Source organism: Raphanus sativus, chromosome 7, assembly GCF_000801105.2.
Source record: "Raphanus sativus cultivar WK10039 chromosome 7, ASM80110v3, whole genome shotgun sequence".
Classification (NCBI taxonomy): Eukaryota; Viridiplantae; Streptophyta; class Magnoliopsida; order Brassicales; family Brassicaceae; genus Raphanus; species Raphanus sativus.
Genome location: NC_079517.1, coordinates 945,001 through 972,071, shown reverse-complemented (window position 1 = coordinate 972,071; position 27,071 = coordinate 945,001). Strand labels below are relative to the sequence as shown.

At 37.8% G+C, this 27,071-nt stretch overlaps 4 protein-coding genes across 8 annotated transcripts; 2 read left to right on the top strand and 2 right to left on the bottom strand.

Moving 5' to 3' along the window:
• Positions 1–1,214: 1,214 nt before the first annotated feature.
• On the top strand, positions 1,215–3,494 carry LOC108814215 (cytochrome P450 84A4). The gene is made up of 2 exons (XM_018586733.2): positions 1,215–2,138; positions 2,749–3,494. The coding sequence occupies exons 1-2, from the start codon at positions 1,230–1,232 to the stop codon at positions 3,391–3,393; spliced, it is 1,554 nt and encodes a 517-aa protein (XP_018442235.2). The 5' UTR covers positions 1,215–1,229; the 3' UTR covers positions 3,394–3,494.
• Positions 3,495–7,503: 4,009 nt separating this feature from the next.
• Positions 7,504–11,855, bottom strand: LOC108814355 (SHUGOSHIN 2). Of its 3 annotated transcripts, none has more exons than XM_018586909.2 (19): positions 11,719–11,855; positions 11,256–11,407; positions 11,113–11,150; positions 10,898–11,006; positions 10,774–10,797; positions 10,606–10,674; positions 10,470–10,511; positions 10,274–10,370; positions 10,135–10,192; positions 9,871–10,047; positions 9,646–9,750; positions 9,427–9,531; positions 9,242–9,322; positions 8,861–9,046; positions 8,654–8,758; positions 8,442–8,546; positions 8,257–8,337; positions 8,090–8,170; positions 7,504–7,989 (listed from the first exon to the last, which is right to left on the bottom strand). In XM_018586909.2, the coding sequence occupies exons 1-19, from the start codon at positions 11,762–11,764 to the stop codon at positions 7,686–7,688; spliced, it is 1,965 nt and encodes a 654-aa protein (XP_018442411.2). In that variant the 5' UTR covers positions 11,765–11,855; the 3' UTR covers positions 7,504–7,685. The 3 variants fall into 3 exon arrangements, with proteins under 3 accessions (XP_018442411.2, XP_018442412.2, XP_056847176.1); XM_018586910.2 differs by having other exon boundaries at positions 10,274–10,328; XM_056991196.1 differs by having other exon boundaries at positions 10,135–10,328.
• Positions 11,856–14,136: 2,281 nt separating this feature from the next.
• LOC108816248 (probable pectate lyase 18) lies at positions 14,137–18,903 on the top strand. The gene is made up of 5 exons (XM_018588820.2): positions 14,137–14,657; positions 14,864–15,562; positions 15,672–15,888; positions 16,436–16,641; positions 18,640–18,903. Exons 1-5 carry the CDS (start codon positions 14,455–14,457, stop codon positions 18,878–18,880), a joined length of 1,566 nt encoding a protein of 521 aa, XP_018444322.2. The 5' UTR covers positions 14,137–14,454; the 3' UTR covers positions 18,881–18,903.
• Positions 18,904–19,321: 418 nt separating this feature from the next.
• On the bottom strand, positions 19,322–26,179 carry LOC108817480 (protein RNA-directed DNA methylation 3). Of its 3 annotated transcripts, none has more exons than XM_056991516.1 (17): positions 25,856–26,179; positions 25,068–25,315; positions 24,813–24,968; positions 24,569–24,727; positions 24,395–24,478; positions 24,231–24,298; positions 23,772–24,155; positions 23,642–23,696; positions 23,416–23,571; positions 23,160–23,303; positions 22,983–23,088; positions 22,749–22,898; positions 22,617–22,671; positions 22,436–22,500; positions 20,902–22,271; positions 20,643–20,817; positions 19,322–20,414 (listed from the first exon to the last, which is right to left on the bottom strand). In XM_056991516.1, the coding sequence occupies exons 1-17, from the start codon at positions 26,070–26,072 to the stop codon at positions 19,564–19,566; spliced, it is 4,443 nt and encodes a 1,480-aa protein (XP_056847496.1). In that variant the 5' UTR covers positions 26,073–26,179; the 3' UTR covers positions 19,322–19,563. The 3 variants fall into 3 exon arrangements, with proteins under 3 accessions (XP_056847496.1, XP_056847495.1, XP_018445685.2); XM_056991515.1 differs by having other exon boundaries at positions 19,322–20,817; positions 20,902–21,084; positions 21,115–22,271; XM_018590183.2 differs by having other exon boundaries at positions 19,322–20,817.
• Between the last annotated feature and the right edge of the window lie 892 nt (positions 26,180–27,071).

Here is a 27,071-nt window from a genome sequence, read left to right as displayed (position 1 = left end):
AAGACCCTAAAACAATTCAAATACGTTTCAGTTTCTAAAGAACACATATTACAACCTTACGGGCCTGTTTGTTTGTCCGTTGGACTAGCTTGGTGGGCTCGTCTGACGTAACCGACAAGTCTCAGCCCATGTAAAGAGATTCGTTTGAGGTAGATAAACTGAAGTTTCCTCGCAGTATAATAACAAAATCCACATAATTCTTTTAGTTTCTTTTAGACCTTCCTTGGTTATAAAAACAATGCAAAATATAAGATGTATTTTTTTTCAACCATATAAGATGTATTTAAAATCCTTTTTTGAACGGCAATGTATTTAAACTCCATACGTATAAAATGTTATTTACATTACCAACCAAAAGCACCATCTTTTTTTTAGGAGCCATTCCACAACGTGACAAATATTAACCTACCTACTTAGCAAAAAAAAAAAAAAAAAAATTGACCTACCATATAATTATCATGCGTCCAAAGAGCATACATTATTATGTTATATATAATTGATATGTACGTCAATGTGATAAAATTGGCTAAACATCCAGTAAGATCATTTGTTGGTTTTGTTTATCATTTTTGTTGAATATCATGTTGTCCCACGAAAGATTTTGCGCGGATATCCAGCTATACAACAATATACATATAGGTAAGACGTCCTCATTGCGAGACAAGGCCTACCATCAAAACTCAAAACGTTAAAGAAAAATCCAACAGTAACATCATACTGACAATATACTTTAACTTTGATAACTATGGTATTAATATAATCACAGACATGGTTACAGACTAAATAGAAGTATGAGATCTCTCTTGAACAAAAGATTCCACAGCTTAACTTCGAATCGAAGTTCAATCCACAACGGATTAACCACTACTGACTACTAAGTTTGCTCCACTCTGTTTCGCTCTCTCTAAAGATTTTTTGTCGTCTACCTAATCTAGTAGATATAGTGAGATGATAATGCAAATATACAAGCTACTTACGCCTGTCGTTTTCACCAAAACACTATATAATAAACCTTAATGATCACCCTGCACGTTGTGACTTCTTTAATTGTTCTTTGCACCAATCAATCATGGTCACATGAAACACATTGATAAAGACCAATTTCAATAAAATAACAGCAAATGTACACAAAAGAGGTATTAGAGTTGAAATACTTGTTAAGTCGATATCATTCACATTATTTTCTTAACATACATAAAATAGACCTACGCACACTAACTCGTATCAAAATGTATACTCCAATGACTCTCATCCTTCTCGTCCCTCTTCTACTTTTCCTTTACTGGCACCTCCTTTCACGGCGGCTAAGGTTGCGGAAATCATACCCTCCCGGCCCAAAAGGCTTACCTATCATTGGCAATATACTCATGATGAACCAATTCAACCACCGTGGCCTGGCCAAACTCAGCCGCACATACGGCGGATTACTTCACCTCCGTCTCGGACTTTCCCATCTTTTCGTAGTCTCCTCTCCTCAAATCACACGTCAAGTCCTCCAAGTTCAAGACCACGTTTTCTCGAACCGTCCAACCACAATAGCAATCCGTTACTTGACCTACGGTCAATCCGACCTAGCATTCGGCAATTATGGCCCGTTCTGGCGTAGGATGAGAAAACTCTACGTCATGATGCTCTTTAGCCATAAACGAGCTGAGTCGTGGGCCTCTGTCGACGAAGAGGTCCACAAAGCAGTCCGTTTTGTAGCGGCCAATGTCGGAAAACCACTAAACATATGCAAAGTCGCTTTCTCCTTGACAAGAGATATAACGTTCCGAGCAGCGTTCGGCTCTTCCTCGTCAACTTCTGACGAAGGCAGACTAGATGAGTTCCTTGAGATCATACAAGAGTTCTCTAAGCTCTTTGGTGAGTTCAACGTAGCGGATTACGTCCCGTCCTGGCTTAGTTGGATCGACCCGCAAGGGATAAACAAGCGGGTCGAGAGAGCTCGAAAATCTCTAGACTGTTTCGTTGAGTCAATCATCAATGATCATTTAGACAAGAAGAAGACAGAAAACAACGTTGACGTTGACGAGGAGACCGATATGGTTGACCAGTTACTTGCGTTCTACAAAGAAGAAGTCAAAGTCAAGGACTCGGAGACCAAAATCAATCTCAACAACATAAAGGGCATCATCATGGTAAAAGCTAAACATAGTCCATTCCATCCGTTTCAAATCATACACACAAATTTTTAAAATAGTAGAATGTACAATTTTATTTTTATTTAACTATTAGAATTATGTAGCATTTTAAAAAATAATTATGTAGCATTTATTTTTTAAAAATTTTAATTAGTGATAAAAGTGAACAATTAATAAAAACAGCATTAAATCATATTTATTTTTAAAAAAAATATTTAGGCCGTAATTGGATGAACAAAATTTAGAATATGAATGCATGGAATGGGTCATTCCATTTAACTCCTTGAAAAATACACTGTTACAAGAAAAAAATTATTCATAAAGCATTCCTAAAATTCTTTTGGAATCAATGGAAAGAGAATAATTTCTTTGTAAAATCATTCCGCAACATAATCTGTAAGGAACAAGTGGAATGAATGGAATGTATCATTTTATTTTTTAATTTAATTAATAAATATATTTTATTTCTATTTCATTCCTCTTCATTTTATTTAATTACATTCCTTTAGTTCATAATATTCCCCTAAATGATTTCCATGATTTCCGGTTACACCCTTAGTTTATATATTTGAAAAGTTTTTGATAACAGAATGAAAATGAAATATAGGATGTGATGTTCGGAGGAACTGAGACGGTGGCATTAGCAATCGAGTGGGTACTAACCGAGCTACTCCGGAGCCCCGAGAACATGAAACGGGTCCAGGAGGAGCTAGCGACTGTGGTCGGGCTTGAGCGGTGGAGCGTAGAAGACACACACCTTGAGAAGCTCACTTTCCTAAAATGTGTACTCAAAGAGACCCTCCGGCTCCACCCGCCGTTCCCTCTCCTCCTCCACGAGACGGTGGAGGACGCCGAGGTCTCCGGTTACTCCATTCCCAAGAGATCACGTGTGATGGTCAACACCTACGCTCTCGGGCGTGACCCGAATTCCTGGTCTGACCCAAAAATATTTAACCCGAGTAGGTTCTTGGACCCAGGTGCTCCTGATCTCAAAGGGAACAGTTTCGAGTTCATTCCGTTCGGGTCGGGTCGGAGATCGTGTCCGGGTATGCAACTCGGGTTGTACGCTTTTGAGCTTGCGGTTGCTCATCTACTACACTGCTTCACGTGGAAGTTACCAAACGGTGTGAAACCCGGTGATGTGGACACCATCGAAGGGCCTGGTCTCACCGTTCCTAAGGCGAACTCTCTTGTAGCAGTGCCGACCACGCGCCTCCTCTCTCCCATCGTCTTGGAAAGCCACAATGTTTAAAAAACTTGTTTTCATAAGCATTGTTTTACGTTGATATTTTCTTTCGTTAATGTATATATTGTGTTCGTGTTTACGTTGGCATTTTTGTTCGTAAAATGTATATCCAAATAAATACATAAAGCTTCGAAAATGATTTATTTTTTAAAATATACTGACACCAAGTAGAAAGACGAATACATTTTTTCAACTACTATGTGATATATATAATAATATTTCTTAAAGAAACAAATTAACTATATATTTTAAATAACTGTTGCCAAAAACAGGAGAAACTAATAGGTTACAAAAAAACAACACAGGAGAAAAAATAATAATATAACCGATGAAGCCCTTTATCAAAAAAATAATAATATAAACATTACAAATAAATGGTTTAATTAAACATAATAATTTTTAGTTATTGTTGTAAAGTAGTCTTATAAAAGGGGAAACCCCCTTTTAAAATCACTGTTGCATTAACGGGCAGAAATGAATGTAAGTAACGTTCACATGTAAAACAGATATAAACATGTAATTCATAGTTTAATTAAACAAGATATTGTCATCGAGTCAAAGGGTTGACTTGTGATGTCGGAGAAACAGAGAATTAAAAGCAGTACGAGATTGAATCACCTAGTGGACTAATCTATAATGCACACACTAAATTAGAAGGGTAGATTTATTACACAATCGTTTTAAGTAGAAGAGGAAGTCAAAGAGATTACCAGAAATAAAAAGAGGAAGTCGAAGATAACCTTTGATATACAAAATCATGAAGTAAGCTTCTGAGCAACAATCTTTTGCATATTAGGAGCCCAAGAGGCCAAGAGGAGATTCAGCAGTCTCACCGCAATTTCACCTTTACGTGAGACTTCTCCGTATGATTGGACTTTCTCTGATGCATGTCTGGATGTTCTTCTCATAATTCCTCCGGTGAGAAAAATGCAAGTGGTCTTAGCTAACTTAGACAGAGAAAAAAACAAAACAGTATCATGTTTCAACAAACCTTGCATCATCAGCACTCAAGGTTTCAGTCACTTCCGGTTCTTGAAAATCAAACGTTTCCGTCTGTTGTCTAGCAGAGACTCTGCCCATTTATACAAGAAATTAGTGACCTCTCTAATGCATTGTTTTAGATGGCTATTAGATATTTAGCTAATAATGTCAGATTGTCACGGCTGAACAAAATTGTTTACATGGTTTGTGGTTTCAGTTTCCCGAGTTGTAATTAAGAGAGTTTCAGAGAATTGTGATGCAACTGCACTAATCATTCACTATATAATTAAGTTGTTGTGTTTAATCATACCTTAATGGGTCATATTGAAAGGAATAAAAAAAACAAAAGATAAGATGATATTTATCCACCTTCTTCTTAGTCAACTTCAACTTCAGGATAGAGATGTGGATACTCAACATGCATAAATGTCTTTCTGCTATGAAACACCTCGAGACAGATCACTGCACCACATAAACAATGGTAATCGATGATGGTTACGAGGGGATGCCAGAAACAGTCCAAAATTGTTGGAAACTCTGTCATTCTGCAAAAAAAAAGGAGAGTAACAATAGAGATATACATTTGTAATTACAACGAACTTTTATTTTTGAATGCTAAACAACATTAAATATAAATATGAAATAATTTTAAAAAATAAGAAAAATAAAAAATATAAACCAAATTTCTTGAAATAAAACTTAAATGAAAATCAAAACTACTCAAATGAATTAAAAGTTTCAGAATTGAATTTTACGAATTCAAACTGAACCAAACCAGAATTATATGAAACCAAAACAATACACATCACAAGTTGAAATGTTAAATCATGGTTTTGGTATTTTAAATAAAATGCACTTGTTTAGTGAGATATTTTACTCTTCGAATTTCATTTCAACTGCCATGTGCCATTCTGTATTGTAATTTCAAATGTCATTAGTTTCCTTGTCCCACTGTACTCTTCTATTGAATCAGTTATCATGTATTCTCGAATTATTGAACTCTTGAATTATTGAACTCTGCTTTTGATCAATTTACTTGTCCATCAGTAATCTTTTTTCAATCATATATCATTTATGGGCGTCTTCATGTACTACTATTGTATTCTACCTCAGAGCTATGATTTGGTTTCATCATTTTCTTCTTTCATTGGCGATTAGATCTACACGTTCATGGAGTAAGACTGAAACGTGCATGCATATAGTGATGTTAGTTTTCAAAAACATCGAATTTTGAGATCATAAAAATTGAATGAAAGCAAGTTTGGAAAGTACCTGAAACCATTTCTAATCAATTTCTTCAACACATTAATTATAAAAAAATCAGAACTATGACATCAGATCCTAAGAAAATTATATTCATAATACATCTCTGGAGATTGATTCACCACAAGGAAAATTTAAGAATCTAAGTGAACACTACAATCCAAATTAAAACCATTCAGAAAAATCTAAAAAATAACACTGAAAATGGTAAAACATAGTCGTGACATAAAGTGGAAAATACTTATCAAATGTCTAGAGAAATATATGAAATGTTTTATAAATGTCTCTTTTGATTGTAATTGTTATCAAATATAAAGAGAAATCAAAAACACTCATGTCGACATCTGCAGTTTCTTTAACTTGCCTAACGAATCATCAGTTCTCATGTGTATCCTTTTGTGCCTACTCAACATTTTTCTAAAGTGTACTGTATGCCTACAATTTTTTAAATTATTTTACGCCTTAATTTAATTGGCAATAAATTATTCAAAGTAAACAGAAATTCGGTATATATTTTTTCTAAATTAAAAATGGTAAAATACCATCCATCATACAGTTTCAATTTTGGAGAAAAACAAAACACTCAATGTTTCGTTGGTAATCAATTATGTTATCATTTTTTCATAGGAGTAATATCACTTTTAAACTTTTTTAAAAAAGTAGTGATACTTTTAATAAACTATTAAGTTAAAAATAATTATTATTTAATATTAAATTAATTAATTACTAAAATTAATATAATTCAAAATGTTTATTATATGAATATTGTATTTAGCAAGTTTTCAAAAAAAAAGGAAAACTATAATATGTAAAAGTGTTAATAATTTAAACTTGTATTTTATTTAAAACCCAATTTGTACTACATTGTGGAATTAGAAACCCATATAACTGGAGCAAAAGATAAGCTGTCTAGTCCAAAAAATCAAAACCTAATTTGAATCTAAACAGAAACTAGTTTAGATCCAATAAAAACCATATTGGGCTTAAGGACCGGACACATTTTTTTATTTTTTTTAATAGCTGCATGAAATTGAACCGGATTTAACGGGCCGGTGTAAGAGGAAGCAGTATCGACCCGACCAACTGAGATATTGTCAGCTCTCTGGCCATGACAACTATCAACTAAAGCAGCAATTTGCTAACGTGAAACCGTCCCGACCAGTCTTGAGACAAGAAATCATCAAGATTTTGTAATGAAACACTATTTTTTCACTACAATGAGGTCTAAAATTGTTGGATATTACCTTGTTGTGAATGGTCCGTCCATAAAACATCTTCTGTGGAAGGTGTCATGAGCGATTCCACTATATTCGTAGAATGTGGATCTATTTTTCCTATTCTCATTTCTCTATTTTGTATTTCTCAGATCGAAGTGATCTTGTCCATTATCCATCGACAAAAGTAAATTTATAGACAGAGTTTTGGAAGACAACAAAGTCGTGAATACATTTGGTTCACCTTCCTTGAAAACTCCGATAGCTGCTAAGTGCACTTGTTTAGTTTTATGTACCATGTGAAGTCCCATGGTTAATCTAAAAATAAATCAATGTTTGATATCAAGAGCTCGAATGCAATCTCGCATGTCTGAAACCTAATTTTCATCCTCAAAGATATAAGCTCTGCTTTTTCTTATATCATACTTGTAACTTAACCAGCATATACCGAAAGATACAACATGCAGTGCACAATCACCGGTAATCAACTTAGAACCTGCTTGAGCTTCAACCTCTCCTACTACTTTTAGTCTTTGTGACATTTCACGGCATTGCAAAAGATTGATACTAGACAGAATATTTTTGCAAGAGAGCAGAAAATATAGTGAAGAGAGTCATAAAACAGTCTTATGACTTTGAGTGTCAGAGAAACGAGAAATGAAAAACAGTACCAGATTTAGTCACTTAAGTCTGTCTGATGCACACACACTAAATTAGAAGTGTAGTTTTTTTACCTTACACAAAGGAAATCCTTTGACTTGGATACACAAAAGCATGACGTAAGCTTCTGAACAACAAGCTTTAGCATACTGAGAAAACACAAGAGGCCAAGAGGAGATTTCAGCATTCTCGCCGCAACTTCACTTTAAGTGAGACTTCTCTGTATGATTGGACTTTCTCTGCTGCATGTCTTGATGCTCTTCTCATAGATGCTCTTCTCATCATTCCTCCGGTTTCCTCAGCTTCAGGCTTGTTCTTTGATTCCTTTTCAAGGTCTTCCGGAGAAACCGTCGATGGTAAAACATCACTCTCTTGGACTGTGTTAATGCTTATAGACGGGTCTGTCACTACATCTTTGATGGCTCCACCGGTTTCTGTAGCTGTTTGAGATATACACTTTGCTGATTGCCTTCTGGTTGTGACCCTGAAGAGTAGACCAATAAAAAAACAGCACTCACATTACATCATTAACACTCTAAGCTCATCAGCGGAAATGCTAGGAAGTTTCAATCTCACTAACAAACCTGCATTTTCCGTTTGTATCCTTTGTGTCCTGTCTGCTTTCAGATGGTTCTACAGCTTCAGATCCATCGCTTACTAAGCTTCTGAAATATTATCCAGGTGAGAAAATGCAACTGGTTTTAGCTAACTTAGACAGAGAAAAAACTAAAATAAAATGTTTTCAACAAACCCTGCATCAGCAGCATTCAAGGTTCCAGTCACTTCCGGTTCTTGTAAATCAAACCTTGCAGACTGTTGTTTTGAAGAGACTCTGCCGAGTAATAGAAGACATTAGTGACCTCTAATACATTGTTTTTAATGACATCTATGAAGGATGCTACTAGTAAATAGGAGGTTATTCAAGCTGTAACAAACCTTCTAGTCTTGATCGTCTCCTCGACTTCGTCTATCTCATGGAAGCTTTTACATGGTTCAGCTTCTTTGGGCCTTAACCGAGCTGACACTCTTCTCAAAGAAAGCCTGTTCAAAACAGAGACAGTATCAGTGCAATACACTGTTTTATTCAGACTTACAACAACGTCGGGGACTGAAGTGGAAAGAGGAAAAAAGAACAGTAACTAACGAACCTTGCGGTTTCTTTAGTTTCTTTGGCATCATCCATCTTAAGCACTGTTTCTGTTTGTTCAGCTACTTGCACATTAACCCTGGTAGATTTCTTTCGTACACATGGCCTACTTGAAAGGAATCGAATCGCAAATAAGATATTTGTCTTCCTCTTGTTTCGGAACAGAAACTGATATAAAAAGTGTAATTGTGGGACTGAATATAAGAACCTGTTGCTATGCACACTGCCTTTTATCGGGTTAGCTGGATCAAGAACAAACTTCTCGTTGACAATATTGTCAATGTTGTCAACTATTTGATTTGTCCCTTGAGAATCAAACCCTTTTTCAGCGTCATATTCAGCCTGACAGGTTATCTCGGGAATAACAGTAGTATCTATGACTCCAGAAGCTTTCCTACAATCCAAATAATACCAATAAAGGCTTACTTGACTGCCAAAATCTTTCACACAATACATGTATTAAACATGGAGCAGATATGGACCTTTTACTGTTATCCAGGAGAGAAAATGCAAGTGGTTTTAGCTAGCTTAGTTATATGCTATCAATCAACGGGATAGAGAAAAACTAAAACGAAATATTTCAACAAACCCTGCATCATCAGCATTCAAGGTTCCAGTCACTTCCGTTTCTTGTAAATCAAACCTTGCAGACTGTTTCCTTGAAGATACTCTGCCAAGTAATACAAGAAACTAGTGACCTCTAATGCATAATTTTAAGTGACATCTGTAAAGGATGCTACTTGTAAACAGGACGTTATTCAAGCTGTTACAAACCTTCTCCCCTTGACTGTCTCCTTGAGTTCGTCTCTCTCATGGAAGCTTTTACATGGTTCAGCTTCTTCCGGCCTTAACCGAGCAGACCGTCTTTTCAAAGAAATCCTGCTCCAAATGGAGACAATGTCAGTACAATACGTTATTGTCAATCAAGAGTTTGCAACATCATAGGTAATGAAAATGGGAAGAGGACAGAAAACAAAACACTAGATAACAAACCTTGCGGTTTCTTTAGTGTCTTTGGCAACATCCATCTCAAGCACTGTTTCCGTTTGTTCAGTTGCTTGAACATCAAACCTGGTAGATTTCCTTCGTACACATTGCCTATGACAAAACAATCAGACATAGGAAGCGAATCACGAATAAGATATTCTCGTCTCTCCATTGTTTTGGAACAGAAGTTAATATTAAAAAAAATGTAATAGCTGCAGTGAATATAAGAACCTCTTGCTATTGACACCGTCTTTTACCGGGTTAGCTGCATCAAGAACAAACTTATTGCTGACAATATTGTCAGCAATTTGGTTTGTCCCTTGAGAGACAAACCCTTTTTCAGCGTCTTCTTCAGTCTGACAGGTTACTTCAGGGATAACAGTAGTATCTATGACTCCAGAAACTCTCCTACAACCGAACAACACCAATAAAGGTCTACTTGACTGGCAAAGGCTTTCACAGAATACATGGAATAAACGAGAAGCAGATATGGACCTTTTACTGTTGACGTTCTCTTTACCCTGTATTGGCTTAACAACGGAGCTTTCTGAGGCTGAAAATGAAACGACATAGGGTAAGTATGCAAAAAAATAAACCTCTAGAATCAACAATGAAGATATGATAAACAGTTTACGTTTTATCATTGACGTTCGCTTTCTCTTTGTATCTTTGTGATTCACATCATGCGCCTGAAAAGGTTCGCAATGCCCATCAGAAACGTTTGATGGAACCTTGAAGTCGACAACAAAGCCCAATATTGTGAAAAGAGTTGCCTAAATGAAATTATTTCCTGTTAAGGAAATGTCACACACGAAAATTCGAGTAAGCACCTTATCTTTCGAATCGTTATCTGTAGATGGAAGTCCTTGCTCCTGAACGAAATTAAGTGACAAATTCTCAAGTTTATGACTTTTTTTCCAGGTAACTATAGTCAACGGAAGTTTACAGAACAAGAAAGTAACTTGCCTCAGTCTTCCTTTTCCTGGCTTCGAGTAATACATTCTTGCAGCAAAGTTCATGCTGAAGTAGCTTGAGCTGAAAAACGTACACACAATTGTCAGTTGATCAAAGACGTTGAATATAATGAAATAAGAAAGCCTCGCTTTGAGAAACTTCAGTTCCAGAAAAGCATACGCTGTCTCTGTTTGCATTGAGTTCCTGCCAGGAAAAAGAAAAGACAATGGAGCCAAACTTAGATGATAGCAATCTCTTAATCTCTCAAAAACTGAACCATGTAAACAAAAGATGGAGAACACACCGCCAACATATGACTGTTAGCCTGTGCAAGCTGCAAATTCTTTTCCTGCACATTCCGTAAGTTAATCCTCAGTTTCTGAATCTCAACACCGCTCAGCTCAATAATTTTACTGCAGCCACACAGACAAAAACAAAAACAAACATTCACCACCAAAAAAAAAAAACAAAGCTCATCAAACTAACAAACCAACATATTCTAAAGATCAAGACGGTTACTTTCTGTGTGCTAGAGCTTTCATCAGTGTCATGTTTTCCTGCGAAGACCAATAAAGCAAACCGAGAATCAGCAAAAAATAACAGTCTGCCACCACCACAAACGCAACAAAAATAAAAAAAAAAGTGCAGAAAAAAGGCAATGCCTTTTCAAGCTTCTCAGCATATTCTTTAGAAGAGAAGAGCATAGCTTGCTGCTGCTGCTGCTTCTGCGTCTTCATTTGCTCCAAATTGCTAATATCCGACAGCTTTCTCCTCTGTGCACTGCTCATCAAAGGGTCCTTATGAATACGAACCTCTGCATAAGATTTCACCAGAGTGTTAGCGAAACCCCTAACACTAAAGGCAAAAGCTAATAACACAGTCTCACCGAAACGGAATCAAAAACCCCTAAATTCCAATAAAAAGGCATAAGTCGCGAAGAGCGAATGGGATGCTAATTGAGGATATAATTCGGTAGAAAAGACCTCATATGCTACCCAAAAAGTTTTCGAATTTCAAATCGAGAAAGGGGGCAAAACACGAAAAGTCTCGCAGTCAAACTCCAGATGAAATACACAGAGAAATCCAAAAAAAAATGCGAAGAAGTAAGTAAGACGGAGTTGGAACCTTTGGCAGCAGGATTATCTTCGTCGAGAACTGTGGCGGAGCTCATGGTGGATCGGATTTTGGAATTTTGAATCGAGGAGGGAAGAGGAAGACGAAGCGAGTCGGTGAGTGAGCGGAGTGTTTGGGACTTGGGATTATTTTACACCACTGCAGGTTTTGAAGGGTTTAAACCGTTTAATTCTTATTCAATTCTTACTGAAACGACATTCTAGCTGTCGTTTTGATGATCTAATGGTCTAACCGAATTATTCCAACAGGGTAAAAGCATTAACTCAGAATTATTCTGTGTCTAATATATTTTGAGCTGTTATGAAATTTTCATTAAAAATTCAGAACTTCATAGTTACTTGGAATTATTAAAATACTACTTCATTTGTTTCCAATTGTAAGTAGTTTTGGTTAAAAGCGTAGATATTTAGAAAGTTATTACTTTTTAAAAAATATTATTTAATTAATTAATTCAACCAATTATAAAAAATCTAACATTATTTTACTGGTCACACAATATCCAATAAATGAAAAATTGCATTGAAATATGTAAACTATTTATATTGTGGAACAAACATTTTTTGTTAGAATTACTTACAATTTGAAACAGAATGAGTATAAAACCGTGATTAGGAATCATTACCGTAAGGCATAGAGGGGGAGGTCATAAGCGTCTATACCGTAAAATAGATTTTCGACGAAATACAAAAGACATATATGGTAGAATCGTAACCATAGAATCCTATCTCTAACAAAAAAAAAATATGTGAAATAATTAAATTTATTCTACTTTTTCCTTCTTTTTTCTTTTTTTGGTAGGTTTTATCTCTTCTGTGTTTTCTTTTATCTTTTACTTTGGAAGATATATATAATTCACAGCTTAAGAATTGCATCAAAGTTTTACCAGTATTTTTACGGAAAGTTAATGTACATAAATCATAGTTTGAATTTTTTTTTTTTTGCCATAGTTTGAATTTATATATTTTTTTTTGCAATTGGAAACTATTTTTAGGCAGACTGGAGACCTTTCGAGATAGTATATGATGGCGCCGAGTCTTTGTTTTCGAACAGACGATTGCAACCTACCCAAATGGACTAACAAATCCATGGGAAGACTTAACTGTGATTCCATATGGAGAGATAAGTGAAATTGTGTTAAAATCATTGGTATATATAATATATGAACGTTATTTTGAGAGGGAAGTGCGCTTGGAGATCATAGTTCTAATCCATAGTCGGAAGAGGTGTTCACACTAATTTTTCTCTTAAGCTCAAATCCAAGGTAGCTCATTACCTCCATTTGTATCAGAATGTCTCCCAACAGAAGTAATATCTTTAACTGAAAGAATCATAATTCATCTCGAGTTTCTAAACAACAAAAAAAGTTTATCGAGCTCATGCATGTACTTGTATTTTCACGTCAAAGGTCACCTAATCAGATATGAACACAGAAATGTTATGTTTATTGAAAGTTTAGATTAATAATTCGTTTTAAACGTATTGATTATCAAACAATATTGCCAAGCTGGCCTAGAATCTCACCAAACGAAAATTGGAATTATAATATTTATATCCACTGATCTTTCAAATAGCCGATTTTATTGAATTATCTGTACATCATCTCTTTTTGTAGTTATGTCTTACTCCATCACTATTTTATCCACAATTTCAACATTTTGCTCTTTTATTTGATTAGTCTCCATAAAAATACTTCAATTGCAATAAACAATTGAATACAGACAAAAACAAAAGTTGTTGGGAGCGCCACCTTTTTGTCGATTAAAATTAGCAAATAGATTACTAAGTTAACAGGTTCATTATTATTCACGAATTAAATTTTATTTTCAGTTTCCTTAAAAACAACCGAGTAATAGGATATGACCCCACTGATTATATTAGGGCCATAGTTGCATGGCCTATGGTCGTATACAATAAAAATGTTATGGTAAGTTTTTAAATTTTTGCTTAGGTAAACCTACATTAATCAAATCCTCAAAGCTTTCAGCCATTCTGGGATTCCTTTGGATCATAAACCAGCTAGTCACGACATAATAAACCTAGAGAAGATGCGTAACTAAAGAATCTAAAAAGAAAGGATAGATGACTCCAGAAATGTCAAGAATAAGAAGAATGCACTTATGGAAATTTAAGTAAAAACTCCTCTCTAAGAGATATTCAGACAAAGCTCGTCTTCACGAGGCTGGACAAAATCTTTAGAAGTTCTTTTGCTCTTCTTGTGTGTTCACATCGAACCAGAATCTTCAACAGAGAGCTATATATATCTTGCATTGGAGGTCAAGATTCCCTTTTCATATAGTATATCCTTATATTCACGTAACTTGATCCGAGTTTAATGACATTAAAATCAATAAAAAGATTGTTTCAGGGAGAGGGATGTGTAGATGAGTGGCTAATGCAAACTAACTGAGTCACTCTTACAAAAAGTAAGAATCAGATTGGACGAAGGAGAGAGAAAGAGTCTTTAAGCCCTTTAAGGATTCTCTGTCCCTTCACACACTATCTCCTCCCCCTTCCCTCTCTAAACTTCTTTTCTTCTGCTTGAAACAAACTATAGGGAGATTAGATTTAGATAGAGATTGATAGGGAGGAAACGCAAATAACTTCTGTTGACCCTTGATTATTACATAAAACACCAACTCGCACAATTCCCCGTAAATACCATATTTAAGAAACTTCTGTTTTCTGATTTGGCTGGTCTTTTTTCAGAAAGAAGTGGAGGTTGTTATAATGGTGGCTCATGAGAGGGTCCATATTCTTCAAAAACCAACATGCATTTGGATGATCTGGTTCTGCCTCTTGGTTTCTATCTCTCACCATGGAATATCATCTTATTCATTATCATCACCAGCATCAACCTCAACATCTTCTTTCAATCTTTCTCTCCCACACCAACACCCATTCCCTGAAGATGTTGTTCTTAATGTTCAAAGGTATAATATAAACTCCTATCTTACTTTTTCTTGCATTTTTAATCTTTTGGGTCTTTATCATTCTCAAGTAATCCAACTTATAGTTTGAAAACGAGCAAAAAGTTGAATTTTTTTAAAAAATCCTCTGTTTTTCAAGCCCTAAGAAAACAGAGCATTATGTTCTCTGTTTTTTCTCGACGTTTAACATTCTGTGTTATTAAACGCAGGAAGCTCAACGACTCCCTCTGCAGAAGAAACCTCCTCACTTACCAACAAGACGACGGCACGACGCCGATACCTTCCTGCATCACCGGAAACCCAGTCGACGACTGCTGGCGCTGCGACCCGAACTGGTCTCAAAACCGCCAGCGCCTCGCCGACTGCTCGATCGGCTTCGGACAAGGCACTCTCGGCGGCAAAGGCGGACGCTTTTACCTCGTCACCGACTCCTCCGACCACGACGCGGCGAACCCGACCCCCGGTACCCTCCGCCACGCCGTGATCCAGCCGGAGCCGCTCTGGATCGTCTTCTCCAGCGACATGGGGATCAGACTCAGACACGAGCTCATCGTCGGGAGCTACAAGACCATCGACGGACGCGGCGCGAACGTCCAGATCACCGGCCACGGGTGCCTCACGGTCCAGCAGGTGAGCCACGTCATCATCCACAACGTCCACGTCCACCACTGCAAACCCTCGGGGAACACTCTGGTCGCTTCTTCGCCGACGCACGTCGGGTTCCGAGGAGTCTCCGACGGAGACGGGATCTCCGTCTCCGCTTCGCATCACATTTGGGTCGATCACTGCTCTCTCGGATACTGTTCCGACGGACTCATCGACGTCATCCTTGCGTCAACAGCTGTTACGATCTCCAACAACTACTTTCATCACCACGACGAAGTTATGCTCTTAGGGCACGACGACCGGTAAGAAAAAAAGGCCCTTTGATTTCTTATCTTTTTAAATTAAAGCATACAAGTTTTGGATTTATCAATCTAACCCCCAGATTTTTTTTTGTGGCGTTGTATTGGAAAGGTATACGGCGGACTCGGGGATGCAAGTGACGATTGCATTCAATCATTTTGGAGAAGGGCTCGTGCAGAGGATGCCACGGTGTAGACATGGTTATATTCATGTGGTGAACAATGATTTCACTGCATGGGAGATGTATGCAATTGGTGGGAGTGCTAATCCTACGATCAATAGTCAGGGTAATCGTTACACTGCACCTATTAATCCCAATGCTAAAGAGGTAAAAATATTATTTTAATCCATCTATTCATGGCAAAAAAATCAAATTAACAAGAAGAAAAACTAACCAAACATTTGTTTTAAATGATTTGTAACTAAGCACTTAAAATAGTGATTTGAATGTTTTCCCCCCAAGTTGATAGTTTTTTAAAAATTATTATGAAATTATTCTCCTTAAAACTGGATATGTATTGATCCTTCTACTTATGCCAATAAAATATAATCAAACAAGATTTACAAGAAAATACAAGCATTTTGAGAAAAATGATATGAATATTTTCCTTGAGTTGAAAGAGGTAACTATTATATTCATCCATCTATTTATGCCAAAAATATACTAAACCAAAATCTTGCAAAAATACTACACAACTAAAATATTACAGTTTCTCTTTAAAACTGGATATGTATTGGTGGGGACACTTTGTTTTTTCTTGCTGACGTGTCTGCAATAGTGGGCCATTAGCACCTAGTCCCACGAGCCGGCAACGGCAAGAGTCTTGTTTGCCGGTGACATTTACTTTGTCGTCATAACGTTGACTCGGTCACAGGTGACGAAACGAGTGGACACAAACGAGAAACATTGGGGAAAATGGAACTGGAGGACGGACGGCGACGTTATGGTTAACGGAGCGTTTTTCGTGCCGTCAGGTGATGGAGTCAGCCTAGCTTACGCCCGAGCCACTAGTCTTCAGGCAAAAGCGGCCGGATTCATTGACCAGCTAACGGTCAACGCCGGTGTTTTCGGCGATCCCAGGTATTATATCATCCACTCTAGTTGCTTCATCCACCCAAACTAGCATATTCTTTATTCAATTCTTTTTTTCTAAAATAACATCGACCATCTTTTATAAAAGTTATTTATATAATCTAAGGAACATATATACCTAACATTTTATTTTGTGAGAATTTAGAAAATTGGTAATATTTTGAGTAATTTATGATTAAAAATGTCACATGTTTGGTTTATCTATAGTTGTGATATATCTATAAATCAGTTCAGCTTACTTGGTTCTCAAAATTCTAACATTAGTTTCTTCACAACACTAATTATATATTTATAACAAAACTATTTTCTTATGAGTAAATATTGTTTCCAGTTTTATATTTTCTCACAGAGGTAACACTTATCTTTTTTTTTTTTTTTGAAAAAACACTTATCTTTTTCTTTATTCAAGAAATATAGAAACATGCAAATGTACATGCATGTAATACAATGTTAAAAAAAATGTAATACAATGTTTAGGATATAAAATAGTTAGTGAGTTACACATCAAAGTGTTACGACAATTCCGAAATGGCAACAAAGAAAACCATGACCTTAACATGAACACATGCATAAAGCCTTTCTCTTTTTTTTTTTGGTACTTTGCATGTTAAGAAATTGTTATCTTTTTCCCTTTTCTGGAAAAACCTCACACGTGCGTAGCGTGTGGATCGGAGATCTAAACTTCTAAAGGATGAAAAACCCAAAAGTCTTTCTATAGTGTCATTCTATATGCTTTTCTTGATGCTTGTCGTATTTCCTCTACTACATGCAAAAAAAAATAATTACCTATTAAAAATATTCATTCCCTTATTTCCATTTCTTCAGCAAATTGGGGTTTGGTGGTTGTCTTTGTTTGACGATACAGCATATCTTTAAAGCCAAACAACGAAACTATAATTATAAAATATAAAGATCCATGTCCTTATTAGCAAGTTCTTCGCCAGTTTAAGGTTTGGTGGTTCATTGTTTAAAAAAACTTGGTATATATCTAAACCTTACATATTGGAAGAACTTTAAGAAGAAGGAAAAAATATTCATTTCCTTGTGAAATAGTTCTTCACACATTTGAGGTGGGAACTCACATTTAGGGTTGATCGTCGGTTTTAATACAGATAAAACTGACTATATAAATGGATAGGTAATAATACACACACACACACACACACACCTATATATATGATAAAGGTGGTTTCATAGAATCATATTTCGTAATATATTCTTGAATCATCCGCTTTCCAGCAAAAAACAATACCTAGTGGGACCTTTTCGAAGACTGTATAATATATAGATTCGATCTACTTACAGGATGTGGAATAAACAGTCATGATATGTATATATACGTCCATAATCTACAGTACTTAGTGCTGCATTTGATCTTCTTGATAAAAAAAATTACATTTGACTCTCTTTTGCAAAAGTAAAGTATGTAAGAATGATGCGGATTCGCTTAGCCGTCTTGTTGTCAGAAGTTCGATATTCCTTGTCAAACTACTTTAGTTTCTTTTACCAAAAAAAACCCACTTTAGTTTCCGGCATTACCAGTTAACCAAGACCTACTTGCTAGATAATTATAGTGGGCTAACTTAAGAAATTAGATTGGCTATTGTACCAAATAGGCAGCTAAATATTATTCTCACTAGTCACAATATTTTGTCTGAAATGTAAATTTCAGAATTATTTACTTAAATATTTTAATGGAAAAAAGTCCATTTATCTGATAGGAATAGAATTGAAACTAAAGGTAAAGTCGTAAACTCTTGCATGTGAAGAATTTTTTTTATGTGAAACATGCATGTGATGGAGCAACTTGTTTTCGTCTTGACTCTCTCTTTTGAGCTTTTTACGTTGATTCGTCTATTTTGATCAAAGACTCATGTCACTGTTAGTATCCAATGACACAACAGTTCAGACTATTGTAATTATAAATAAGATATTGTTATTAATTATGATGATTATAATTGTTGATGATATGGTTTTGTGGGATAGTGGGAGAAACGGCCAAGGAGGAGGTTTTCCCGGAATCACTGACGGTGGTGGGACCATTACACGCGGTTACAGTAAAGGTGGACCCGGCGGTGGCGGCAGCAGCGACAGCGATGGTGGCCTTTTCTCAATGATATTCGGTAGTAATACAAATGCCGCGGCGGCAGCTTTGAGGCCGAGACAAGTCTGGTCGATTTTGTTCACTATTATATTAATTTGGTATTTTTCACACCATAGGAGATGATATTGGTTCAAGGGGTTTCATTATTTATTTTACAAAGGAAGAGAATATGAAAAGAAACAAAAAAAAACGAATATATATACCACACACCAATTTGCAAAATTGTAAATATATGGCGGAATTTTATAAATATTTTGGAGCTTTGTGGATTGGTTGGAGGAATCTTTTTTACACTATTTTAATTCTTCATTTGTTACTAGTTTACTACTGATTCTCGAATTGGCTCTTTCTTCTACTTAAAATGATTATAACTGAGAGAAAACGAGGACTTTCATCGGACACTACATGAGTTTGGTACCAAGTCAACTTCAAGAAGCTTATCTTCTTCCTTTTTCTTCTTTCACTAATAACTTATACAGGAAAAAATGCTATTCCAATGTGAATAAATCAAAGCTGTGATGCGTTGGAATAATCACTAGTAGTAAGCATTCATAGTAGATAAAGGAGATGAAAATGAAAATTCCATACGTCGCAAAAGTCAAAAGAGCCACAAAAGTCAGTTATTGATGGCCTTTAGTCACACGGCCATAAACAAACCGAAAGAGTTTTTTCAAACCATGAGAAAGCCCACAAAAGACTAAAAAAAGGAAAGATACTTCGCGCGTTTCAACTAAACTTGGGCTTTACACTAAGATAGATAGATAGTGAGACCTACTTACAAAAGTCACTTCCAGGTCCTTTTTTTATTACCATCCGGATTTTTTAGCTCCGGTTCCCCACGCCGAGCCACTTGATGACGACGTTCCTGCATCTGTTTTGCCTCCCCATGCATTATCATCAGCTTCTCCACTCGTTTTAACATCATCACTCGACTTCTTGCTCCAACCATCATTGCTGTTTCCTGTATTCTCCTGAACGTTAGCGGTTCCCCAAGCTGCTGCTTTGTTTTCATTGCTTGGTTTGTCACCATCACCAGCATTGGTTTCTTTCTTTGAGTCAGTACCCCAGCCACCACCAGCATTGGTTTCTTTCTTTGAGTCTGTACCCCAGCCACCACCAGCATTGGTTTCTTTCTTGGAGTCAGTACCCCAGCCACCACCAGCATTGGTTTCTTTCTTGGAATTAGTATCCCAGCCACCCCAGTTTCCACCAGCTGATGATGAATCAGATGGCTTTGCAGTGTTTGAATCCTCTCCCCATGATTTTTTCCAGTCTGATCCACCACCACCACCACTCTGGTTGCTCTTCCAAGTAGTGTTTTCTTGATTGTCTCTCTTCCAGCCAGATGATTCAAACGACCGTCCTCCATCTCTACCTGATCTACCTCCGCGGAAACCTCCTCGGAATCCCCCTCCTCTTCTTCCACCGAACCCACGACCACCACTCTGTTCTCCCCACGGTTTAGAACCGCCATCACCTTCTTTGGACCAACTTGTTCCCCCACCACCATCGTTGTTCTGCTTACCCCAAGTAGAACCACCACCATCACCCTGTTGACCCCAGCTTGAACCACCACTAGCATCACTTTTCTTCCCCCAGCTAGATCCACCACCAGCACTAGTGTCTTGACCCCAGCTTGAAGAACCGCCACCACCAGCTTCATTTTTCTTCCCCCAGCTAGAGCCTCCGCCGTCACTGCCTTGCTTTCCCCAGCTCGATCCACCACCAGCATTATTGTCTTGACCCCAGGTTGAACCGCCACCACCACTACCAGCATCATTTTTCTTCCCCCAGCTAGAGCCTCCCCCATCACTGGCTTGCTTTCCCCAGCTGGATCCACTACCAGCATTACTCTCTTGACCCCAGGTTGAACCGCCACCACCAGAATTATTCTGCTTCCCCCAGCTAGATCCACCACCAGAATCATTAGCTTTATTCCAGCTTGAACCACTGCCACCACCAGCATTATTTTGCTTGCTCCAGCTAGATCCACCACCAGCATCACTATCTTTACCCCAGCTTGAACCTCCTCCACCTGGTTTACTCCATGGAGCGTTATCCTACAACATTGCAAATGTACAAATATGAGAGTTCCATCACACTACAAAAACAGCAACAAAAAAAAAGTTTATTCTCAAACTAACCTCCGAGTGACCAAAGGATCTTCCCCTCCCAAACTGATCCCTACCACCGCGACGACCTCCACCTCTTCTACCACCAAACCCACGTCCTCCCCTATCAAATGTTTGTTCTGAGTACCCTCCATCGTCCTTTTTAGCCCAAGAAGATCCACCATCCTTGTTACCCCAAGAAGATCCACTGTCAACCTTGTTACCCCAAGAAGATCCACTGTCAACCTTTTTACCGTCATCCTTTTTGCCCCAAGAAGATCCACCATCATCCTTTTTACCCCAAGATGACCCTCCATCATCATTATTACCGTCAACTTTTTTGCCCCAAGAGGATCCTCCATCATCCTTACTACTATCATCAACCTTTTTACCCCAAGATGACCCTCCATCATCCTTCGTAGCGTCAACCTTTTGGCCCCAAGCCGATCCTCCATCATCCTTAATAACTTCATCAACCTTGTTACCCCATGCAGATCCCCCATCGTCCTTCTTACCCCACGTTGAGCCTCCATCATCCTTCTTACCCCAAGAAGACCCTCCGGCATCTTTAATACCGTCATTCTTCTTACCCCACGATGATCCTCCTTCGTCCTTCTTACCCCACGTTGAGCCTCCATCATCCTTCTTACCCCAAGAAGACCCTCCGTCATCTTTAATACTGTCGTTCTTCTTACCCCACGTTGAGCCTCCATCATCCTTCTTACCCCAAGAAGACCCTCCGTCATCTTTAATACCGTCATTCTTCTTACCCCACGATGATCCTCCTTCGTCCTTCTTACCCCACGTTGAGCCTCCATCATCCTTCTTACCCCAAGAAGACCCTCCGTCATCTTTAATACTGTCGTTCTTCTTACCCCACGATGATCCTCCATCGTCCTTCTTACCCCACGAAGATCCTCCCTGGTTCCCGTCAGAGCCTTTATCCTGTTTCCCCCAGGAAACTCCATCTTTGTTACTTGCGCTGGAATTTCCATCTTTGTTGCCCCAAGTAGATTCTCCATTTCCTTTCCCCAAATCAGAATCAGATCCCGTTTTCTTTCCCCAAGAAGATTCTTCTTTCTTCTGGCTCGATTCTTCAACTAGTTTACCCCATGTTGAGTCATCATCTTTGTTATTACCATCAGAGCTTCCGCCATGCTTTCCCCAAGAACCTAAATCTTCAACATTGGAAGTTGAAGCTCCTTCTTTTCCCCAAGAAGCTTCACCTTTTGGAGCACTTGCATCTCCCCAAGCACCAACGGTGCTAGCTTCAGGAGCAGCTGGTTTACCCCAGGAATTCCAACCACCGGACTGATCACCAGAAGAGTCAGGTTTGTTCTCAGCTGCTGTATTGCCCCACGTTGAAGTGTTATCCTCTGACGTGCCTGTTCCTTTTGCCCAGTCTACCAAACGAGAAAGATGGAAAGTTACAAGAATGTAAGTTGACTAATCAGATAAAATAAGGAAGCAAGTTATAATCTCCTGAAAAGCATCTAAGCTCAAAGACGCATGACGTGTGTACTTGAAGTCAAACTGAGTGAATTGAAAGTCAACAAGAAACACCAACCTCCATTGTTGCCTTCTGTTCCAAGCATGTCAAATTGTTTAAAGGAACCCATCCCAGCATCCACACTTGATAGAAACAGACAAGAGTATAAGCGAAGTTGGCATTTAACAGAAAGGACAATGGATGATATAACTACATAAAGGAAGAAAAAGTCTCAGAGCAGAGTATTCTAGGAAATTACCTCGTACTTGGCACAGCATTTCTGTCCCGAACCTCAGCAAGATGCTCACTTTTAACTGAAGCGCACCATTGAAAATATTCAGAAGCAGAGTAGAAAGTATTGAATCGAAGGTGTAAACATATGAAAACAAACCTGTGAAGATTTTATGCTGAGAATCAAGCTTCACTGTGATATCAGAATAACGCAACCCTATTACCCGGCAGAGATACCCCTTCAGTGGACCAACACGTATCCTCAGCTTTTGGCCTATAGAATACATGCTACCTTTGTCTCCTTGGTTGGCTGCATATGATGATCATTAATAAGAAGACTAAGGGCACAAGTAAAAAAACTAGATAATAATAATTCTCCAAACATTATACATACAGTTAATGTATTTCTCCTTGGGTGGCTGCCACTCTTTTTCAGGAGATAGAGGAGATTTCGGAGAGGATGCAGAATCTCCAAAAGCAGAAGCGTCAAATCCACCAGTCTGAGAAAAAAAAAGAAACGTCATTAGGAGATGAAGATCTGTCAATTGCAGGGACTTGGAATATATAATACCTTGTCATTGGACTCTTCAGTAAAAAGCTTAACTTTCTCACACGACTGTGATTTGCAACACAAATATCCTCCATTTTCTTCCTCACCCTCAACATAAAAAAATATGATCCCTCTGTACACTTGCCTTACAACTCCTTGTTTACCCTGAAATTGTATTTTATGCATCAGAAGCAAGAAGCGTTTACACAACTTCACCACTAAATCATGTGAAGGAAAAAACCTACAGAAACAAACAGGATAATAGATTAATAAATACCTCAGATGGGCCTTTGGTAATCTTCACAACATCACTGATCGAAACTTGTTTGTTATTCAGATCCAGGGCAGAAAATTTTGAATCGAATGGTCCCTCTTGCAATTCCTTTTTTCCAACACTGACTACAACGGGTCCATCAGAACCTTCTTTCAGAACCTGGTGTCATGCAACTCATCAGGGACATGCTATATAAGAAATACGAGAAGTTGAATGACTAACTACATACCTTGTAACCGTCGCCTTTGTCATCCACTGCCACTATCAGACCGAAATCTTTCCGACTACAAAGGGAAAGAAATGAAGTGATTAACATATGAAAGGACAACGAAGAAGTATAATTATGGACGACTCCATACCTGAAACAAACTAGATTATATAAATCATGGCTACTTTCTGAATTGGATTCTGATGATCCTTCTCCTTTTTCAAGCCCTGACCCTTCTCCTTTCCCACCCCCTGATCCTTCTCCTTTCCCACCCCCTTTGCCAGTTGGAATGCTTTTCTTCTTCTTTTCTTCACCATAAATTTCGGAAATCCACTCCACGTCACCAGTTTCCTTCTCTTCTAAAGGAGTAAATTTTAGCATCTCCTCCTTTGATGGTTTAACCCCACAGGAAGTGAGTGAATCCAAGGATACTTTTTTATACAGGAAGCCATCTTTCAGCATCAGGCTATCAAGGTGCTCAAAAGTCATTCCAGTATCACGATCACGCCTCACTTGAATGATAGGTCTGAACTCCCTGTGAGACAAAAGAGGAGAAAATAAATATTAATAATTGTTTTACCAAACGAGAAGAAAAGCTCAAGTTTATTACTCAAGCTCGCTTGAACTGATCAATCTTGGAGCTGGGTTCAGGCCTTTCTGGACAGCAACTCCTCCACCCTGCACAAAAGGTTACAAAGCATATGATAAGCTACATAACATATGTAGAAACACACGACAGCTGTGGTAAATGAACAGTGAAGATAGCGTCCCTACATATTTTTGGGTAAGTGCCGCTATATCAATCCTTGGAATCAACTTTATCAGGGCTTTTCCCCGAGTGTCGCTCACAGCCACAACCTACAAGGACATAGAGCATAAAAGTTAGTTAGCCTTAAGAAGACAACAAGCTGGAAAGAAAACATATAAAGAAACCAAAGGAAACTGTACCTGAGCAAGATCTCCTTTGTATTTACCACTCTTAATACGAGCCCATGTTCCCTCAGAGAAGGTTTTGGTTTTTCTTTGTACAGTAAGAAGATGTGGAGCTTCAGATTTAGGAAGTAGCACCATCCGAGTGGCATAAATGCCGTTTAAACTCAGGCATGCCTAGAAAAAAAAAGGAAAAATCAGAATCGTATGCTTTTCATCAAGGTACAACAATATTACAACATAGGCATGATATTGTAATTACCTCAAGAACATCCTGCTCCTTGTCAGCTTCTATGAAGATAAACCCCTTGATATGCTCCACAAAAAACACCGACAAGATCCGTAGCTTAGTGCCTATCTTCCGCAGCTCCACAAACTTGTGCATGAGACAGAAGACTGAATGCTTCTCCCGTCCAATCTACAAGCATAAAAACCAAATTAATTCAGCAGAAGCATAATAACATGTATTGGATTAAAGCTTAAGAAGAAAGAAGCCTTAGTTTTAGTTTTAACATACCGCACACTTTATTTTCCAAATGGGAGGATCATGGGCCGTAGGAACAAGAGCATCCATCTCGATGGAGCTTTTAACATCATCAGCTGCATATCTAACAAACCCAGAGCCAGGTTTGTATCTTTCTTCCATCATTCTATCAAAATCATCCTCATTCATATCCTCCTCTTTAGGAAACACAAAGGAAGAGCTGCCCTTTCCCGCCTTGTCATCCTTTCCACTTGTCTCCAGCTCAGGTTCATCTTCCATATCTGCTTCAAAACGAGTAGTTAGAGAAAGATGACAACTTTCTGCAATTTAAGCCTTAAAAAACAAGCCAAAACAACTCCAAACTCAAATGAGAACAAACCCTAGTCTCGCGAATGAGCTATTCCAACAAAGATCGACACTTTACCAGGTTGAAAAACAAAAGCAGACATGAATCATCAAATGTGACAAAAACAGAGCCCACACACTAGACGAAACACAACAAAACAGCTCGAAACTGAAGCGAGAACCCTAATCTCGGAAATTAGCTATTCCAACAAAGATAGACACTTTACCACTTTGCAGACAAACGCATGTAACAGAAACAGAGTCCCCACACAAGACGAAACACGACAGAACAGCTCGAAACTCAACTAACTCAAACACAAACCCTAATCTCGAAAATTAGGGATTACAACAAAGATCGACACTTTACAAGTAAAAATCTCAGTGAATCATCAAAATGTGACAAAAATCGAAGTAACGAAACCGACATTGACGAAGCAATCGAACGCATGCAAGAGGAAAAAAAAAGACGAAATTACCGTTAAAGAGATCATTGACGTCGCAGTCTTCGTCGGAGCTACCTCCATAGTAACCGACCTCGGCGGATTCCTCGAAGAACTGGAGAACTCCTGGTTTTTTTCGTTTGCTGTTGATCCTCAAGCCTTCGTCCCTAAACTCGACTCCTCCTTTCCGTTTCTTTCCGGCGGAAGACGATCCACTTCCGGCGATTTGTTTTCCCTTTCCCTTACGATCCATCTTCTTCTTCTTTCGCGGTGGGTTTTTAGGGCATTCTTCTCCGAGAGAGAGTGAGTGAAGAAGAAGATAGCTTTTCGTCTGCAGCGTGTTTGTGAACTTTGTGATCGTTCGTACGTGCTTTGACTGGGTCTTTTTTTTTACTCTTTGAGGCCTTTTGGGCTCTTAAATTGCCAAATAAAAAAGCCTTTTAAGCCTAAAATCTGCAAAGTAAAAAAAAAAAGATCCCTCGAATTTCTCCACATTTATGGTTATTCTGTAATTATGCGTTTGCCGTATAGTTTGTATTAATGTAGAGTTGGTTTATTTCGGTTATGTAAAAATGTATTCGGTATATAATTGTAAACCGATACTATAAATGTAACTGAGTGTAACAAAATCAATAACAGAAATTCACTTTTCATTTTCACTTTCTCTCGGGAGCTTGAGCTTTACTAAGAGTTGGTCTATACTCATTGTTGTACCCTCTCGCATCTTCATAATTTTGGATTTACCTTTCAATTTGTTCTATAATTATGGTTTTCCCTCTGTTTGGTTTGTATTTTTATGTTTACGTATTTTCGTTTGTATCAATAAGGTTTAACGCAAACGTAAAACTCGAAGCTCAGAGTTTTTGTAATCTACCAAAACAAACCAACAAAAGTATCATCATGAGACGGAGGCCCATTCTAAATTTCATTCATGGGCCCGTAACCTAAGCTTTATTCGGTTTAAGCTCATAGACCAGAATTAATCCTCACTTAAGCCACTGAAAATCACATGTGCTTAATTCAAGTTTAATCATTGCAAAAATACAGCATATCTTAATAACATTAGCCATATGACACGGAAAACATCCCTTTTTTATATCAAAACACGTTTTTCTTGTATAAAAGATGAAATATTGTTATTTTAACAGACAGATACAAAGTTAGTTTGTTGTCGGGGGTAGACGCATACTATATATTGTTGAAAGTCTAAAATGGGTTTGCCCTTAATTGAGGTTTTCTCAAGTAAATTCTC

Bases quoted from the DNA above. Each gene is read 5' to 3' on its own strand.
- LOC108814215 (XM_018586733.2), top strand. From the start codon at position 1,230: ATGTATACTCCAATGACTCTCATCCTTCTCGTCCCTCTTCTACTTTTC. The intron at 2,139-2,748 runs GTAAAAGCTAAA...AATGAAATATAG, and splicing joins ACATAAAGGGCATCATCATG to GATGTGATGTTCGGAGGAAC.
- LOC108814355 (XM_056991196.1), bottom strand. From the start codon at position 11,764: ATGAGCTCCGCCACAGTTCTCGACGAAGATAATCCTGCTGCCAAAG. The intron at 10,798-10,897 runs GTGTGTTCTCCA...TTTTCCTGGCAG, and splicing joins CTAACAGTCATATGTTGGCG to GAACTCAATGCAAACAGAGA. The intron at 10,512-10,605 runs GCAAGTTACTTT...AATTTCGTTCAG, and splicing joins CCAGGAAAAGGAAGACTGAG to GAGCAAGGACTTCCATCTAC.
- LOC108816248 (XM_018588820.2), top strand. From the start codon at position 14,455: ATGGTGGCTCATGAGAGGGTCCATATTCTTCAAAAACCAACATGCATT. The intron at 14,658-14,863 runs GTATAATATAAA...TATTAAACGCAG, and splicing joins GTTGTTCTTAATGTTCAAAG to GAAGCTCAACGACTCCCTCT. The intron at 15,563-15,671 runs GTAAGAAAAAAA...TGTATTGGAAAG, and splicing joins CTCTTAGGGCACGACGACCG to GTATACGGCGGACTCGGGGA.
- LOC108817480 (XM_018590183.2), bottom strand. From the start codon at position 26,072: ATGGATCGTAAGGGAAAGGGAAAACAAATCGCCGGAAGTGGATCGTCT. The intron at 23,304-23,415 runs GTATTTATTAAT...ATACAATTTCAG, and splicing joins TTACCAAAGGCCCATCTGAG to GGTAAACAAGGAGTTGTAAG. The intron at 22,501-22,616 runs GTAATTTCCTAG...GTTTCTATCAAG, and splicing joins AATGCTGTGCCAAGTACGAG to TGTGGATGCTGGGATGGGTT.